The sequence below is a fragment of the Nyctereutes procyonoides genome, unplaced genomic scaffold (assembly GCF_905146905.1).
Source record: "Nyctereutes procyonoides isolate TBG_1078 unplaced genomic scaffold, NYPRO_anot_genome, whole genome shotgun sequence".
NCBI lineage: Eukaryota > Metazoa > Chordata > Mammalia > Carnivora > Canidae > Nyctereutes > Nyctereutes procyonoides.
Window position 1 is genome coordinate 12036741 of NW_026575126.1, and position 20573 is coordinate 12057313.

The 20573-nt window shown below is 34.2% G+C and overlaps 1 protein-coding gene across 13 annotated transcripts in view; it reads left to right on the forward strand.

The window, feature by feature from the left end:
- ADGRL2 (adhesion G protein-coupled receptor L2) overlaps positions 1–20573 on the forward strand; it is a 277269-nt gene that overhangs the window by 230416 nt on the left and 26280 nt on the right. For 9 of the 13 annotated variants that reach the window (XM_055339475.1, XM_055339473.1, XM_055339482.1 and 6 more), the window contains 6 exons: positions 3845–4138; positions 4692–4795; positions 5664–5849; positions 6691–6729; positions 9554–9737; positions 20264–20389. In XM_055339475.1, coding sequence (XP_055195450.1) covers positions 3845–4138; positions 4692–4795; positions 5664–5849; positions 6691–6729; positions 9554–9737; positions 20264–20389 — 933 coding nt within the window. The remainder of the gene's footprint in view (positions 1–3844; positions 4139–4691; positions 4796–5663; positions 5850–6690; positions 6730–9553; positions 9738–20263; positions 20390–20573) is intronic. The other 4 variants (XM_055339478.1, XM_055339480.1, XM_055339484.1 and 1 more) reach the window with 1 other exon arrangement.

Sequence of the window (20573 nt, forward strand, 5' to 3'; positions counted from 1 at the left end):
TTTGACAGTTCCTGAATATTTGTCTTAGAGTAATTATGAATTATGACACTTTAATAATATAAGGAAAAATATTTATAAAGAGAACTAGTTAGGTTTTTTTCTTAGGAAGTGTTTAGCATAGAATACATATTCCTTGAAACATCTTTCTACTCGTAATGCTGAAAAAAGATGATCTTTATTTTTAGACTTTGAATAAAGGTAAATTTATACATTTTGCTTTTCCAGGCTACAGACTCATTGTAATTAGAGTTCATTCAGTGAACAATGAGTTCTTGGACCTGGATGAGGGAGGTACTACCCTTTGCATAAATGGATACGGTTGTTAGTAAACAGCACCGTATTAGATGGAAGCATTCTGTTTGTATTTGTTGAAATTTTCAAGGGTAGTTGTTAAATATGTTTATTAGTATTTTATTAGTACTATTTCTGGGTCTCTATACTCAAATGACAAAGGTTGACCGAATGCTGTCATTTAATATGGATGCTTGATATGACACTGAACTCTGGAACAAAACTTTGTAATATAAGGTTTAGATTTGAGATATAATTCTGTTGTGAGTTACCATGTTTTCTATTACCATTTATAGGATATTCTTGAGTTTTGAATCTTTTGCCAAATAAGTTACATTATGAAACTTGTTATCATCTGTTGCTCTAGCATTTTATGTTATCTTCCCACATCTTTTCTTGTTTTAGAGGTTTACAAAGAAAAATATCAGTTAAATGCTCCAAAATAAGGGCATATTGCTTTGTGGGATGCCATATTTTCCAGAGTCTATGAAAATCTTTTACCTAAAAAAGTAAGATCGTAACATTTAAGAGTATGGCCAGGTGACCTTAAACAAATTGCCTAACCTTCTCCATGGCTCAATTTTGTCATCTGTAAAAGGAAGCTAATCATAGTGCCGACTTCACGGGGTTGTGGTAAGGATTAAATAAGATGATCCGATGATCCATGAATGGTGATTAGCATAGCATCTGGTACATAAATGCTGAATAAGTGTAGGCTTTTATCATTATCAGATGCCCTGTTGGGACCTGTCTTCACTTATGGAAGAAATGTTAATTTTTAGAAACAACCTCAGCATTTATGGCTTCATCGTTAGAAAAAAAAAATGCTTTCTGTAAAGTTACTTAACTAGCAGAAGTTTTGCAAAACTCTGGAAATTCTGATTGTCTTTGAAGAGGGTTTAATTTTGCCACTTATTAGTTCATTTTCATGTTTTTCATGATATCCCAATATTTCATTGATTTATGTTTGAAGAATGTATTGATTCCCTTTAAACTTTCATTGAACGAATGGTGAAAATGTATGAAATTTATTATCAAAAATGCATGCAAAGAGGCTATAGCATGTTGCAAGAAATTTTATCCATTTCCTAGTTGTCATTTTGTTTCCTACCTTGACTCAGTTATATGAATCTTTCCTGACGTGTAGCTAACGAATCACTAATGGTAGTATTGTTAGGACATATTTCAGTGACTAAATATGTACTAATTAGTGTAGTGTCAAGAGATACATAAGATGGTGTGGGACTAAACCATTTTGCTCTGTACTTTCCGTTTTTGCTCTGATTCGCCACTACTCTTTAAGATTTGATTCAGAGGCAGTCATCTGACACGTCTGTAAAAGATTGTGATGCTTTTGACAAATGTTAATTGAGAAAGTACTGAAAGCCTGGCTGCATTGTAATCAAAAGAAAATTACAGAGGTTTAACAAGATGTCAGGCAAGTGCTTTACAGAAAAAGATAGACAGGTTTGAATAGGTTTCTGCAGCAGCTGGCTAGGCATGATGTTTGACTAATGTACACGGCATCTCTCATATGGTCAATAAATTATGCCCTGGAAATAAAACACATGATTAAGAAGTTCCTCTTGAGATAGAAGGGAAAAAAGTGTAGAAAGTGTGTAGTATGCATTTATTGACAGCAAGAAGTTTCTCATTACTAAGGAACTGGAAACAAGTGCATGCTACTTTTTGTGGTAGGATACTCTGTTAATAGTGACATGATATAAACAACTATTTATGGAGCAGAGCTTAAAATAATAAACATATTACTGATAATAGGAACTTGCTTTCTAAGTTTTAATGTTCTACTTTGTTTCTTACATTATAGAGATAGCATAAAATAAGTTAATGTTTTTATAAGATTATTTGAAAAAAGTTATTTTTAATTTGCTGTACTATGTTAGTTTAAATATAAAGCATCGTATATGTAAGGTTTCAAGAGCCAGTAGACTATAAGTGTTGATAAAACTTCAGTGTGATCACCTAATAGATTTCAAATGATAGCATTAAAGTTTTACCAACAGAATTTAAGTTGTTTAAACTAATTACAATTAATGAAGGAAACTTTAAGCTCCATTATTTTTTTTAACCTAGTAGATTTAACAGTTTGAAAGTAATGATGGAAATCAAAACTAACCTTTTAGAATAATTTATTTTTTTTGTATTTTTTTTAAATTGGAGTTCGATTTGCCAACATAACATAACAACAGCATAACAACACCCAGTGCTCATCCCGTCAAGTGCCCCCTCAGTGCCCGTCACCCAGTCACCCCATCCCCTGCCCACCTCCGCTTCCACTACTCCTTGTTCACTTCCCAGAATATAGGAGTTTCTCATAGTTTGTCACTCTCTCTCATATTTCACACTCATTTTCTCTCCTTTCCCCTATAATCCCTTTCACTATTTTTTATATTCCCCGTATGAATGAGACCATATGATGTTTGTTCTTCTCCGATTGACTTACAGAATAATTTATTTTTAAATTTCTACTTTAAAATGTGTAATTGTAGTTCCGTTTACACCCTCTGTTAAGCATCCATGCAATAGGTAGGGTTGATTTCAAATTAGGCTTGATTTGATCTAACCTGTTATCTTGATAAGAGATTGCATTATGGGATCCCTGGGTGGCGCAGTGGTTTAGCGCCTGCCTTTGGCCCAGGGCGCGATCCTGGAGACCCGGGATCGAATCCCACATCGGGCTCCCGGTGCATGGAGCCTGCTTCTCCCTCTGCCTATGTCTCTGCCTCTCTCTCTCTCTGACTATCATAAATAAATAAAAATTAAAAAAAAAAAAAATTTAAAAAAAAAGAGATTGCATTATAACCCCTGACCAGAACTAGTTGCTTTTTCTACCTACATTTCCAAATGTAAATATGCCTGACGAAGAAGCTTCAGATGTTTGCTTACTAACACAGCACAAGCATGCCAAGTTTATCTTCTGTTTGGATCTAATCAGGCATGCTCAAAAATCTCTCAAGCAAGAATGGCTGCTGGGTGCAAAGATGTCACAGTATTTATTTTCCTGCAAGATGTAGAGTGGGTGACTTTAAATTTTCTATTGTCCTAATTATATATAATTGTCAGATTTTTATCGATACTTCGAATTTGATTATTTGTAGGGTATGAATTTATATAAAAAATTGTTTCTGTATTGTTTCTTAGTAACATATACTTGGTATAGACACTGAAACTTCATTTAAAATTGTCCCTCAGTTTCTGTTGGATGATAAATGATGAAATATACTTAAAATGTATTATCAAATAGTTCACTGAGGAGTAGACTTAACACAATTAGAGTCATACCGAAAAATCTATAGTAAAGCCTAAACTACCATTCCTTAGCCAACAATATGAATAAACTAGGATAAATAAAGGGATGTGTTCTTTCTGCAACCTACTGGTGTTTTCACTAATTCTCATGTTGCTAGGTTTTAGGGGTAGTTGATGGGGGAGGGGTTTTGTGCTGTGTGTGTACATATACACATTCACGCGTGTGCCTGTATGTGAGTGCAACTGTGTGTTTGAGATTAATATACTCATCTTTTTTCCATAGTGCCTACCACAGCTGTGACAATAACTTCTTCAGCTGAGCTGTTCAAAACCACAGTATCAACCACAAGCAGTACTTCACAGAAAGGCCCTATGAGCACAACTGTAGCTGGATCACAGGAAGGAAGCAAAGGGACAAAACCACCTCCAGCAGTTTCTACAACCAAAATTCCTCCTGTAACAAATATTTTTCCCCTGCCAGAGAGATTCTGCGAAGCATTAGACGCGAGGGGGATAAAGTGGCCTCAGACACAAAGGGGAATGATGGTTGAACGACCATGTCCCAAGGGAACAAGAGGTAGTTCTTGTAAAATGCCAAACGTATATTTTTAAATTTAGTATGAGTAGGTTCTGAATTACACTGAAGTGATCTTGAGGAAAGAGAGCCATTTACGATAGCTGATTTTGTTACTGTTTTTGTTAACTTTGGTAATGCAGCATTTGGAGGCAACCTAAAGGCTCGTGAACTGAGAACGTTATTTAAGATCAGGCTGTGAATTACTACCTCTCTCTTTTAAAGACCTAGGTCAAGCCTGACATTTTTTGCCCATAGACTCCAGCAAGGTTTCCTTACAGCTGCCTTTCTCATTACAAGTATCATTTTGGATGAATCCCAAGAAAATCAAGGGCTTTTTGTTTGTTTGCTGTAAATGTCTGATATTTCGATGCTGACTTTATATTTATTGTTTATAATCTGCATTATACCCTACTTTTTTGTCAGTTATTGTCAACCACTTCCATTAGCGTTTATTCAAAATTTAACGTGCAGTGTAGTATCATTGTAGCTGATTTCCCGAATGCATGCAGAAAAATGGTTTCAATTTCACTGTTGTTTTCTACATCTGTTGTAGGAACTGCCTCCTATCTCTGCATGGTTTCCACTGGAACATGGAACCCTAAGGGCCCCGATCTTAGCAACTGTACCTCACACTGGGTAAATCAGCTGGCTCAGAAGGTTGGTTGGAACCTTTTAATATGATACACATTGGTGATTAAGGGCTTTAACGTCTAACATAAATAATTTAGCTTTGTATGTTAAAACCGGCTTCAATGTTCTTTGTTCAGTATAAAAATAAAAAGCTATGCATAGTTTTGTCTGTAAACTGTTTATTTAAGTTACATATGTTTTGGGGCATGCTGTTTTCTATGTTAAGCTTTTTAATGAGTAGATACTTGCTTAATTTCATTCATATTTAGTTTGTTCTTTTCTTTTGATGTTTGTAAGACAAATAGTCCACCGGCCTAATAAATCAAATATCATTAAGTTTGCAACTGAATCCGCAGAATGCAAGCAGATGTTTATATCACAGATGATTATGATAGAATAAGTAAGAACTACTTTAAAAGGCATTAATAACTTTAATATTACAATGCGATGCAATGACATTTTAGTTTCTCCTTCCTCATCTACCTTTCTGAAATGCAAGCAAGCAGTAGATAATAACTCCCAGTATCATACTGATTACATCCTGATTTAAATTTCTGGATCATTGGAATAAATAAATAAGATTTTTAAACAGCAGTTTAAAATGGTGACAGTGAAATGAGAAAGCTATCTGAAAAACTTTAAAAAGGATTTCTCGTTTACTTCTTTTTTCCTTTCATTTCTCTTAAATGTCTGGTGAAGAATTTCTTTTGTATGTTGAGGATCTAAGAACCTTTAATCATCTGAAATGAAGAGAAAGTTATTGGTCTCAATTTGTTGCAGATTTTGACATATTTGCAAATATTTCTCTCACCACAACAAAGATACTCAAGAAAAGAACAAAAAGCCACAAACAGAGCAAGGAATCATACTGAGATAATATAAATTGTCATTTCAGATCAGAAGTGGAGAAAACGCTGCTAGTCTTGCCAATGAACTGGCTAAACATACCAAAGGGCCGGTGTTTGCTGGGGATGTGAGTTCTTCAGTGAGATTGATGGAGCAGTTGGTGGACATTCTTGATGCACAGCTGCAGGAACTGAAACCTAGTGAAAAGGATTCCGCTGGACGGAGTTATAACAAGGTAGGTAGGAATTTCCTGTTATTTAATCAGACATTTTGTATGGCAGCTCAAGATTCCTCTGGCATTGGACTGCCAAACCTCTGGCCCCCTTGACATATTCTTAGAAACAGAATTTCTAATTTGGTTACTTTCCCAAGGAAGAATTATAGCTGAGAAACGAACAACATAAGGGAAAAAAAATAAAAAGTTAAAATCTCTGAGGGAGATTTTAGTTGGTGGCAATCATTGCCTGACTGTGGTCAGTTCTCCCACTTAAGAATGCATTAACTGCACTTGGTGGGATTATGTGTTATGCATCTCATACTCTGTACACTAATACATGCAACTCTTACGGTTGTACTAAAATTGTGACGCAAAGAAGAATGTTAGCCACTGTAATATTGTTTTCAATTGCAGATTTTTGGAGAAGGTCAAGTTTCCCTCTCTAGGAGGATAGTGTATTCATGCTATTAATTTTTCCTAATATGACCAAAATTTGGTAGTTATTTTAACCATACTTTAAATAAGCATATGAGATTCATATTAAGCAAAATTCTCTGGCAAATATGGTGTTCTGAGGTTAAAAAAGCAGACATTTTTGTCTCTTTTAACCACATATTTTGTCTCTGGTTTTATTGTGATACTTTGGATTAGTACACTTAAGAAAATGCAGCTATGAACTTAATAAAGATGCAGTTTTGGCAGTCCCTGTAAACTCAAAAAAAAAAAAAAAAAATCCAGAGGACTACCATGCATAATAAACTGAGATCAGGAACACCAGCCTAAGTTTTGAGGATTTCTTTTTTCCTCATTTTCAACAGATAAAATCTAACCTCTGATTTTCTTTTCTTTTACTAAAAAGCTCCAAAAACGAGAGAAGACATGCAGGGCTTACCTTAAGGTATCTCTCCTGTGCTGTCACCCTGCTTTCTCCCTTCTTCAGCTACCTGCCACGCTTTATCATCTTGCTGCATGATCCAATGTATTTCAGTCTTTGATAATTATATAATGTGCCCCATATCAGCTGTACAAATGTTGGCTCTTCTCAGGTATATTACTCTCAGAATAAGCAAATAATTTACCTTTATAATTTTTGCTGTTTTTTCATTCATCCAAACATTACAAGAATTTTAATGAAGTATCCTCTGAATTGGAAAGTAATCATATAGTCTCTTTGTATCCTGTTGTCATCTCTGTGGATTAAAAATAACTTGAGTAAAACAGCTATGATATATTCTTGGCAGTTTATCATATCAAAGACTGTATAGTCATAATGTATGTGCATGAAAAAGTCACTGCTTTCTTATCTCTGTGGTGTACTCTTAAATAAAATAGGCTTTGTCTTGAAAATTTTAGGAGTCATTTCGAATCAAGTTGATATGGGGATGGGTTACTAGAAATGAATTATAAATAATGTGACAGTGTTACCAATATATGTGCTATGTTGGTTTTTATCAGGCTAATAGAAACAGAAAGCCACTGTTTGGCTCAGAATCCTTGCTCACTCCAGCCAGTTTTTCTCCCTGGTATATCCAAGTAATAGGAAACATGCTGAGGCCGACAGTGGAACTATGTCATGCTAGTTCTGTGTGATAGATCAAAATAATAATACTGGATTGTGTTTCGTTTTATTGTGTGAATTTTAGACGTTTCTTTTGGGAGGGTAGTTTTTTTTTTTTCCTAATTGTCCTCATCTGGGGACTGTATCCTTAGTAAATCAAACGTTAAAGAACTAACACAGATACATATGACAACAAAACAAAAGAAGCTTATAGTTTTGTAGAAGAGAGGTTACTTAAAACCCATGACTCCCAGTTTTGCTTGGCAAGATCTAGAAATAAAAAAGAATGGCAAGTCACTAGTTCTTAATAGACATTGTTGGACCTGAGAACTTTACAAGAATAGATGGTGGGAAAGTCTGTTTTTAGGTAGTAATATTCTGAATGTCCTTTTTAGCCTGTTTAATGGGGGCAAAGAAATAACTGCTGAAGTATATAGAATTTGTCATATTGAAATTTTCATTTCACCTTTAAGGTATTAGTGAATGTGTGAAATGTAATAATTGGTATGTTGCCCAGGACATATATCTCAGTGGGAAAAGAATAGCTTTTTTCCTTTGGCAGGGAGAGACTACTTAAGGCATATGATTAGGCTAATGATCGTTTTTGATTCCACTAGAAAAGTACAAATGGTAATAAATAAGGAGTGTTTCAAATTAATAAAAAGCATGTCATCAGAGAATTATGTGTATATGTTGTACGTTTCAGCATGACCTTAATTTCTGACCAGTGTCATTTTCAGTATCTCTCAAATGAGCCTCTCTGCTCAGATAAGACTAATAAAACTCCTTAAATTACAAATCAGAAGCTGACTTACACTATGCAAATGAAGCGAGTTCCCACTTTGTGACAGAGGATTCATTTGTAACTTAGATTAGAGGCTCCAGTCTGTATTTCTTGGTGACTAATGAATCTGGCCTCAGCAGACCAATTTCTGTTCCACTCTAGTTAATGGCTGCAGCAGTATCACTGTGAGCATTTTGACTATTCTATCTCCCATTAGAGAGGGAAAAAAGCCTTTAACGCCACTTGGAAGTATCTTCCACCTGCCAGGAAGGTCGTGGTGGCTCACAAGGCAGACAGAACGAGGATATTAAGATGGATTAAGCTAATTAATCTTACTCTGACAATAGCTTCAAACAACTTTTCCCCCTGCTTATTTCAATATCGTACCTCAAACTAGCAATTTTTGTTGTTGTTCTTTGCACAGTGTATGTTCTTTTCCCTCAGTGATTACCAATAGATCAAAACAATTTATACATGGTCTTAATGACATATTATGACTAGGTAAATGGGATAGAGTAAATAAACTTAGTGACTTCATCTGTCCAAGCCGTAGTCAGTGAATAGCTATTGTAAGTATCCGTACAAAAGCCTGCTTTCAATTGCTTAACTGACTAGGTTATATTTTTTAATTTAATGTTACTTTGCCTCGTAATAAACTAAGCCTACAAATATGAACATGCACAACTTGGACATTTGTGAAGATTTTATTCTACTTAAATTATTTCATTAAAAATTTTCATTAAATCGTTAGTGTAGGTTTCAGTGTTTTGATCTCTTGATTCTTTTACAAATAAATCATTGTTTAAGAACTAAGATATACTCTCAAGTGTTTTCTAGCTGGACGGGGAATTGGAAGAGCCGATAATATATAAACTGTGAAATCATCTTGGCTTATTCCCAGTGGTATAAGCAGGCAATGTTATAAGACACAATTTTAGTTATTATTCTAGTTCAGGTTCCATAAAACAGTATGGTTTAACTTTAAAGCATAAATATCAGCCTATTCCAGAGACATCAGTGTTTTCTATCTAGAACATTTAAATCCTGAGGTTATAAGTAGGAGTGATCCATGTTAAGAGCTGACATTGGTTGTACTTCTTGACAAAGGAGATATTGTTAGATAAGTATAAACAAGTCATCTCTTCACATTTAATACCCTTTATAATCAAATAGCAGTCTACTAATCTTTAGTTTTATTTTGAAATGGTAGGATATGTTTCAAGTTGGCCAGGTATATATTGTTCAGGTGTTCTTCCAACTTGAAGTAAGAGTATCATTTATCATGACAGATAAATTTTACAATTGTCACTAGTCAGTGATTAAAAATCACCTTGGTACTAGAAGCAGTCAAAACTAATGGTAGTTTTCTAATGGATGCAGGCAATTGTGGACACAGTGGACAATCTTCTGAGGCCTGAAGCTCTGGAATCATGGAAACACATGAATTCTTCTGAACAAGCGCATACGGCAACAATGTTGCTTGATACATTGGAAGAAGGAGCTTTTGTCCTGGCTGACAATCTTGTAGAACCAACCAGGGTCTCAATGCCTACAGAAAATATTGGTAAGTGAACATATTGTCAGGTTTAATCATGATTTAGAAGATACATGTTTAAGAGAATGATGCTTCCCTTCTGAATCTGTTATTTCCCAGAGCCAACTTCTCTTTTGTCAAATTATTATTGATCACACTTCATAAAATTAATGCGAAAGCCGAATCTGTCTATATCTTTTAAAAGTTGGTTTTATGTAAGTTTTTTTTTTCCAACTGAAAAATCATTAAAGAAAAGAGGCTTAGAGTACTTAAATGCCAGAATATGGATTGCGTAAGTAATGAAAGTGCTTGCTATGGAACTGTGGCAAATGCTTTTCCATTTTATATAATATGTTCCTAATGAATTTAAATTACTTTCTGGAATGTGTTCTCCCAGTCAAATATTTTAGGCACACAGAATTTGAGCCAAATGTTTATACTCAACACAACTGCTTTCAGGTGAAAATGTGGTCAGCAAACTACATCTCCTATAGTGCAGACTATACATGCTTCATAGATTGCAAAATAGCTGCAGATAGTTTTGAAGCACAATTTAGAATTTAAATGCTGGCCATGAGAAGTTATAATTCACTTTTGATGATATTTGAAAAAATACAGTAAGTACAGTAAAATTATATTCATTTAGGCTTGACTGATTTAGAATTGTTGGTTATTCAGAGAAGTTGAACTCAGATGAGATTTGTAGTATCTCTTAGTAAAGTAAAAAAGTTTCCCAAGCATTAATGTTAAAAAAAAAAAATAGATAAAAGCCAGAAGGGAACACAGACAACTCTTTCACCAAAATCTTGCATTGGTGCAACAGATACTGAATGAGATATTGCTCTGTGGGATGCCATATCTAATTGCCTAATTATGCCTGCTTAAATCATGGGACTTTGTATTTTAAAATGCACAAAAGAAAGGTATATAGTAGAATCAGTTTATAACTGAATTGAAAACTTTTAAGTTTATAAATTTAAAAACTTGTAAGTTTATTTTAAATGACTGAATTTTTAGGAAAAAATGAAGTATTACTAAAATCATGTTTTTATGTACTGTGAGCTTTGGGGATGATAAATAACTCAGTAACTCCAAATTAAATGAAGTCAAGTTATGTAATTTGGCTGGCCATGATCTGGGATTCAGGTCATAGGGAAAATGATGCTCTGTCAGAGCTTTGGTAGTGAGGCAAAAATGAATAAAGCTCCCTGATTCTGTATAAAGCTTTCATTATTTTTAGTTAATTTATTTGTTAGTCTCACAAAATTCTTAGAATTGTGCTTTGAACAATTCTTCTTAAATTTTCTCAGCAGTGTACCTGTAAGAATAAGAGTGTAAGTGGCATGTTATGACCTACATTTGTTTAAGATCTTCCAATGGCTATTAAAAAAGACACACCTATTATCTCCCTCCTGTACCCTCTCAAAGTGTGCAAGAATATTTGATGGACCAGGGTGACATGCTATATGACAGCTTCACATATACAGGACACACTATTATTAGCTATCTGAGATATTTCTATGCCAGTTTGAGACAGTCTGAAAATGTAAATGTCCAGGAATATATTTTTTCTAATACCTGTTTTTCAGAATTCTAAACGATTAATCTTCATACTATATACTTTTTAAATTTTCACTAAAAAAAGATGGAGCGCCTGGCTAGGTGATCTAACAAGCTCTTAAGAGCTTGTTGTTACTTTTGATCTCAGGATTGTGAGTTTGAGCTCCATGTTGAGTGTAGAGATTACTTAAAAAAATTTTAAAAATCTTTAAAAATTTTAAAATATTAAAAAATAATATTGTGGGTAAAGATTCTTATAGAATGTAGTACACATTTTACTATCTTCTCAAAAATAATGTCCTTACCTTACCATATGCATGTAGACTACCCAAGAATAATCAGATGAAAGGTATTTTACATTTTCTAGCATAGTTATGCCCTTTTTGTTTGTTTCTGAAATACAAAGAATTTTGTGGAAAATATTATCCACGATTTAGGATGAGGAAAGGATTTACCTTTTTCCTAAGAGTTGTAGCTTTTTTTTTTTTTTTTTTTTTTTTTTTTTTTTTTTGACACGAGGACTAAAATAGCCTATTATTCCTTTATATCCTCACTTTCCTGAAGCTCTTAACCTAAATTCAGGGCATGGCCACAAAATCTTAGGTTATTAAGACAATTTGATTTACACTTCAGTGTTTTATTTATTTATTTGACAGAGAGAGCACAAGCAAGGGGAGCAGGAGAGGGAGGAGCAGACTTCCCACTGAGCAGGGAGCCAAATGTGGGGCTCATTCCTAGGACTCTGGGGATCATGACCTGAGCCGAAGGCAGATGCTTAACCAAATGAACCCCACCCATGAACCCCTGATTATAGCCTTTTTAAGTTAACTTGAAGATATAATTTATATACAATACATTGAGCTATTTAAGTGTACAGTTGATGAGTTTTGAGAAACGCATACTCATGTGACCAACAGCATGATCATCATTCTGTTACCTCAGAAGGGCCCTTTATTCTCTTGCAGTAGATCTTCTCGTAGCCCCCAGCTGTCCACCGATCTGTTCTCTCTTCTAGTAATTTAGTCTTGCCTTTTCTGGACCTTTAGTTGAATGGCATCATACACTGTGTGCTCTTTTTGATCTTGCATGTTCTTGAGATTCACCTGTGTTGGTGGGAGCATCTGTAGTTTAATCCTTTTTGTTGCTGAGTAGTATTCCATTATAAGGAAACACCACTGTTTGTATTTTTACTCTTTCATTAGGCATTTACATCGTCCCCACTTTTTCACTGTTACTTGTTTTTTTACAAGATTTTATTTATTTGACAGAGAGGGAGAGAGAGAGCACAAGCAGGAGGAGCAGCAGGCAGAGGGAGAGACAGAAGCAGACACCCTACTGAGTAGGGAGCCCGACATGGGGCTTGATACCAGGACCCAAGGATAATAACCTTGAGCCAAAAGCAGACACTTAACTGGCTGAACCACCAAGGCTCCCCCTTCACTGTTATTTGTAAAGCTGTCATTTTCCCAAGTGTCTGTATTATTACAGTTAGGAAACTGCTGTGAAACCTCCAGTTACTGCACATCCTCAACTAATATCTAGGATTGTCCTTTTTAATTTCAGCCATTTGAGTGGTTTGTAGTGTCATCTCATTTTGGTTCTATTTTGCATTTGTATAATCACTAAGTTGTTTATTACTGATAACGTGTCAAGTCTTACAGGCTTATGGGCCATTCATATTTCTTTTTGGGAAGTGTCCATATATTTTGCCCATTTTTAATTGGGCTGTTTTTCTTTTTATAATAATGAGTTATGAAGATTCTGAGTATATTCCTTATAAAAGTCTTTTGCTGGATAAATGTACTGTGAACCCTTTTTCTCAGTGTGTCTTTTCTTTATTTTTTTTAAAGATTTATTCATTTATTTATTTATTTACCTGTTTATTTGTTTATTTATGATAGACACACACAGAGAGAGAGAGTCAGAGACACAGGAGGAGGGAGAAGCAGGCTCCATGCTGGGAGCCCGATGCGGGATTCGATCCCGTGCTCCAGGATCACGCCTTGGGCCAAAGGCAGGCGCTAAACTGCTGAGCCACCCAGGGATCCCCTTTATTTTTTTTCTTAATGATATCTTAAAAGGAGCGGAAGTTTTTCATGTTGATAAAAAATTACTCACCTTCAACATCTAGTTACTCCTATTTCACTCACCATTTTTTTTTTTGAGATTTTATTTATTTATTCATGAGACACACACACACAGGGAGAGGCAGAGACACAGGCAGAGGGAGAAGCAGGCTCCATGCAAGGAGCCCGACGTTGGACTTGATTCCAGGTCTCCAGGATCACACCCCGGACTGAAGGCAGCACTAAACCGCTGAGCCACCTGGGCTGCCCTCACCATTGTATTTTTAAGCAAATTTTAGCATCATATTATTACTGTAGATACTTTAATATGCATTCCATGCTTTTAAAAAAACACATGTCATTTTCACACTTTTAAGAATTAACTAAAATAGATTCAAAAGATAACAAAAGTATGTTTACATTTATTTCATTTTTTGTAAATTTGGTAAGCTTTGTTAATTTGTTTTGATCAGGATACAAAGAAGTCCATGTGGTGCATTTGATACATTGTATGAGTCATTTCTATCTTTTTAAAAACTTTTTCCTTTCTTTTTTTTTTTTTAAGAAATTGAGCAGATGGTTTGTACTGTGAAATTTCCCAAATTCTGGATTTGGCTTTTTATTTCCCCCGCTATATCATCTTACATGATTGATATATACTGTAATTGGATCTAGAGGCTTGATTAGGTCAGGTTTAAGTGTGTTTGTTTTGTTTTCTCCCAAGAACTTTCTATTGCATCCTATAAAAGAGGCACATGTTAGATTGTCTTTCTTTGTGATCTTATGATTGATTAGGTGGTTCAGGTATTATCAGCCTAATCCATCCATTATAAAATTCCCTATCATTTATTTTCCTAGTGGGCTTAGCAGCCAAAATGATTGTCAATTTAGGCTTAAATATATTGTGGTAACAGAACCTCCAAAGTCACAGAAGCTCACAACAGCAAAGGTTTATACTGCTTCAAGCTGCATCACCATTGAGGCTTGGCTTTGGCTGTGCAAACTGTCATCTTTAATTCACTCCGTATTGTTTGTACCCAGGATCATAGTTTTTCCTATATGTTATCTTTTCATCCCCTTTCCTCTCATTGCAACCACTACTTGGTAATGAATTTGAAAAAATATAAGGACAGAAAAATATATTAAAATCCTATCTGCAGCATTGGTTGTGAGCAAGGCTTTCCTATGAATGAAGTGTGTTTAGTGTCAGGAAATCTATTGAACAAGGCATATATTATTTCAAGCATACAGAATATGTAGGTACAGAGAATATCATAAATACCTGTATTCCAGTCACCCAGCTGAACCACTTCTTAGTATTGTACCATATTTGCTTCACATTTGGGAAAAATAGTTACTGATAATGCGTAACCCCTCTGGATCCCCTCCTTCTTGATCAGATCAAGAAGGATGTAAGCATCATCCATAATTTGTTTGCTAATGTTAGTGAGCTTTTTTTATTCTAATTTTGCTCTACAAGTACGTATATTTAACAGTTACTTTTAGTGTTTTTAACATTAATGATTTTTTTTTAAATTTTTAAGATGTTATTCATTTATTTGAGAGACAGAGCAAGCATAAGCAGGGGTAGGGGCAGAGGGAGAGGGAGAAGCAGGCCCCCTGCCGAGGATGCAGGACCCAACCCCAAAACCCTAGGGTCATGACCTGAGCTGAAGGCAGATACTTAACTGACTGAGCCACCAGGCGCCCGTAGCATCAATGATTTCACACTATCAATGTAGCTGTATAATTGTCTCTTGCCATTATGTTTTTCATACTTATGCATGTTAATATGTGCATCGCTAGTTTATTCATTTATTCGAGCTAAGATACATCACAATTATTGATGTGATGACATTGAGCTAAGATATCATCACAATGATAGGTATTTTAGTGGTTTATGCTTTTTTGCCAATAATAAGGAAACAGTGGATGTTTTGGTATGCCCTTGTGCCTGTCTAGGCATACATGGACACACACACCTAGAAATAGAATTTTTGAGTGATTGAGCGTGCCCATTCTCCAACTTCATTAAATACTGCCAAGTTGTTTTCTAATATTGTTTACCAACTTATATTCTCACCTGTTAACACCATTATTCTCTCCCCATCAATCTTTTTGCTAAATAACACTTTGTTATTGACATAAATGTTACCATTCTAGTGGGTTTGAATTGATCACATTATTGTTTTAATTTGCAGTTCTCACATTACTTCATGCCTTTATTGGGTATTGTAGATTTCTCTCTTGTGAATTTGTTCTTCACTTTTACCTGTGCATCTATTTCTCTGTAGTTAATGCATTTGGATGCTCTTTGTAGGCTATATAGTTTGAAAACACTTTTTCTTTTTATGCCTTCTCTTTTTTTCCTTTTTTATGGTATCTTTTGTTTTACAGAATAATGAAGTCAAATTTATCAGTCTATTCTCTTAGGGTAGTTGCTTTTGGTATCTTGATTAAGAAATACTTTCCTTTTTGCTCTCCTTAAGAAAATTTGCTCTACTTTGCAGTTATCCTGTAACTTTAGAAATGATAAAACTTTGCCTTTTTACAATTATGTTTTAATTTACCTGGAAATGATTTTCGTTTATGGTTATGAAGGAAGAAACTAATTTGGTTTTTGTGTTCTGGGGTTGTTGTTGTTGTTGTTGTTTTGATAATATAGATAATATATTGTTTCAGTACTTTTAGTTCATAATTCATTCCTTCCCCCGGTGCTTTGTAATGATATCTTTATGTTTCTGTACATGTTAGAAGTGTGTTATCATTGCTTCTTTTGTTTTTGTTTTAATAGTATTAATATCTGATGATTTCTTTCATTTCTCCTCCTGGAGGAATTACCTGATTTTGGCATGTCTTTTCCATCTGAATTTAAAACTCAGTTGCCAAGTTCCACAAACTCAAAAAATCATTTCCCCCCCCAAAACGTCTTGTTGGAATTTTTATTAGAATTAGACAGAAGAGAGGGAAGCAAACCATAAGACTCTAGAGAACAAACTGGAGGGTTGCTGGAGGAGCAGTGGGTGGAGGATGGGTTAACTGGATGATGGGTATTACAGAGGGCACTTGTGATGAGCACTGGATGTTGTATGTAAGTGATGAATCACTCCTGAAACCAATATTACACTGTATGTTAATGAACTGGAATTTAAATAAAATTTTGAAAAAATAAAATCTATTTAAAAAGAAGAATTAGGCTGAGTTTATAGATCGATTTTGAAAGAAGTGTCACAGATTTATTTGCCTGTTGAAGTCTCCCAAATAAGATCTTGTATAATTCTCCATTTGTTGTGAGGCCTTCTAATAAAATTCTGTATTTTCCCCATTAATATCTCGTACTTTTAAAAATCAGACTCATTTTTAGATAACTTGCAATATTTGTTTTTATTGTAAATAGTATCTTTTTTAAAATTACATATTCTAATTGTTGCTCAGTGTCGAGGATCACAGTTGATTTTGCTGATTGCACCCTTGCTACATTCTTTTACTTCAAATCATGTATAGAATCTCTCTCAAAATTACTATGTAGTTAATTATATCTTCTGTGAATGATAACAATTTGCTTTTTTTCTTGTCTTTACACCTTTTCTCTTTTTTTCTTTTTTCTCTTTAAAGATTTTGTGTATTTGACAAAGAGTGAACGAGAGAGCATGAGTGGGGGGAGGGACAAATGGAGAAGCAGACTCCCCACTGAGCAAGGAGCCAGATGTGAGGCTCCATCCCAGGACCCTGAGATTATGACCTGAGCCAAAGGCAGACACTTAACCAACTGAGCCACTCAGGCACCTCTACACCTTTTTTCTTGAATTACTGCATTAGCTAGGTCTTTTAATACAATTCTAATAAATAAAATACCTAATAGGAATCATCCTGACCTTAAAAAGAATGCTTCTTGAGTTTTTCACCATTGTTTGCCTGTAGGTTTAGATAGATAAACTTTATCTGATTTCAAAACCTTTACCTGGGCAAGGATTCTTTCTTTTATTTTATTATTTTGTGAAGTATTTTTTTTAATTGAATGGGTGTTGGAATTTGTTGAATTCTTTTGGTTAACAATGTTTTGTCTTTACTTCTTAGTTTGGTGAATTACATTAGTATATTTTCTAATGCCCTTTTGAGTTACACTCACTTTTTTCAAGATATTATACTTAAAAAAAAGATATTATACTTAAAGTGTATGTATAATTTATTAAATATTTTTTATCCTTTTAATAAAAGAATACCCTGTCATTTCTTCCCTTGTGCTGTTTTATGCATCAAGATTATACAAGTCTTATGAAATGAGTTGAAAAGCACTCTATTCTAGAGCAGTTTTTTTCAAGATTCAGTATATATTTGGCTATTGGCTTTTTTTTTCTTTTAAGATTTTATTTATACATGAGAGAGACATAGAGAGAGGTAGAGACATAGGCAGAGGGAGGAAGCAGGCTGCCTGTGGGGAACCCGATGTGGGACTCGATCCCAGGACCCTGAGTCACACCTGGAGCCAAAGGTAGATGCTCAATCACTGAGCCAGCCAGGCATCCCAGCTTATTTTCTTTAATGGTCATAAACTATTAGGGCTTTAATTTATTTTAGTCAGTTTTTTTTGTTTTGGGGAAGTTTTTCTTTTTGTCTGTTTTTAAGTTTATTCATTTGTTGTTATAAATTTATTAAGATTAAACTGATGATTCTCTACAAAGGTCTGTATTAATGATTCTTTTAAAATTCAGATTATTAATTGTTTTGCTATGGATGTGATTTTTAAACATATGTTGAATGAAGTTAACATTTGATAAGTAAATATTTGTTGAATGAAATTAACTCTTTGGGGGCACATGGGTGGCTCAGTTAAGTAGTTAAGCATCTGCATTTGGCTCAGGTCATGATCTCAGAGTCCTGGGATCCAGCCCTGCATGGGGCTCCCTGCTCAGTAGGGAGTCTGCTTCTCCCTCTCCTTCTGCCCTTAGCGGTCTAATGCTCTTTCTTTCTCTCTCTCTCTCTCTTTCTCAAATAAACAAAATCTTTAAAAAGAAATTAACTCTTTGTACATGTATGCCTATATTTGAAACTTTTCATGAAAACTCAAAGGATTTCAGTCTTTCACCCTGTCTTCTGTCTTGCTTTAAGAAAAGTTAATAATTGGGGGAGGGGGGATGAAAATTTAATAATTGAGAGTCTCTTTCAGTGTAAAAAGAGTGAGGCATACATTAAGTTATATTTTTCTCTCTTCTTCCTCCACTTTTCCTCCTTCCCACATGCATGGAACCTGATATGAAGAGAGGAGATCACCTTAGCCACCTGCTTAATCCTTCCTAAGCAAAGACCAATAAAATAAATATTTTAACCAGCTTCTGCAGTTTATAGAACTCTAAGATTTATATGACTCTTATTATAAACTTGTACTTCAGATGCTTGATGTGTGGTCCAATAGCTTTTAAAATCTTCCAATGTTATGATTCCATATTTACAACTAAATCTATTTGTACTTTACAGAACAAATTTGTGAAAGATTAAAAAGAATAAATTATTATCCAAAAGTTACTGTAATGATTGATATAAGCCCATATTTGTAAAAAGAGGGTGGGTGAATTCATCATATCCCTGTATATGTACAAACATATATACATATATTTGTCTAGGTATAGAAATAGCTATACAAGAATGTACACCAGGAGAGTGAAATTCAGAGAAAAATGTACAGACTGTTATTTATTGAATTATTTTAAAAGTATTTGTTACTTTAAAAAAAAAGTATTTGTTACTTTTAAAAATTCTAATTATATGAAACTAATGAGTTTTGTATATAATTCCTCTCATTTCAACAATAAAATGACATATTCTGATTACTAGTATAAAATAATTGACTTTGGTAGAAACAATAATACTTTTCCATTCTTTTTAAAAATAGATGAATATTGATGGAAAGTATTACAACTTTATTGGAATTACAATAGACATGTTTATGACTATTATTATATATATATATATTTGAAACAAAGTTTAGCAACATTGGTCTTGTTGATTAGGTAAATGTCCTTAGTGTTATGTGTCAACTTGTTTCCCTTTCCGTGAATTTTTGAACTTTGGAGTAAATTACAGTGGTTAGTAAACTTTTACTATAAAGGCCCAAATATTATATATTCTTGGCAACTAGATCACGTGGTCTAGGTTGCAGATACTTAACTGACATTGTGTAGCACCAAGCAGCCATAGACAATAGGCCTAGGAGCCTTTCATGGATGTATTTTAAAAGTTTATTTACAAAACGAGATGGCAGGCCAGATTTGGCACACAGGGCCTATTTTGTCCTACTGAAATATATAAATATTAATAGTTATTAGTGAGAATTAATGGGAAGTTTTAAATAATGCCAGACATTTTTTCATAAACATGCTACACCAGTCTCACCATATTTAGAAATCAGATAAAACCAAGTATTGTAACATTGAGCTATGTAGTCTCAGTATCAATTAAAATGTATCATATACAAAGAAAGAAATACATACATGCAATCGAGGCATTCAAATTTATACTTCATATTTCATTTTGCCATTGTCAAGGAATATTCATTGAAAAGTTATTTAATGTAAAAAGCCAAAAAAATCATTTTGAATATGTTTGTGTATTTTAATGATATAAATGAAACTTTGAAAGTTACGTGTTTCCAATTCATGCTGTCTTCATATTCATAGGGTTAAACTGTGGAATTAGTTGATTACAAAAGATACAAAACTATGAAAAAATATTAAGATTATTATATGAAACTATTTTAGAGTAGTCAAGGTTTAAGACCTCCCAGAGTAATTTAGTTTGTTCATGATTTTGTTGAAAGAAACAGTCAAATTTGTAGAGGAGAAAAAGGCAGTGGTTTTCATGCAATTATTATTTGCCTCTTTGTAGTTTAAAGAATGCCCTTTTTTCCTCCCTCTTATTCTTTGCCTCATCCAGTTCTGGAAGTTGCAGTACTCAGTACAGAAGGACAGGTCCAAGACTTTAAATTTCCTCTGGGCATCAAAGGAGCTGGCAGTTCAATCCAACTTTCTGCAAATACTGTCAAACAGAACAGCAGGAATGGTAAGATGGAGCAGAGTCTTTTAAAAAATAGGTTTTTCTTTTTGTTTCATTTAAATCTATTAATCCTAAAATGCTGAATATTTGACTCCTAATATAACAATACTGCCTATCATTTAAAAGCAGATTTAAAATAACGCTTTACTCTTTCCCAAGAAACTTAATCTAAATAAAGAGTCCACAAGGA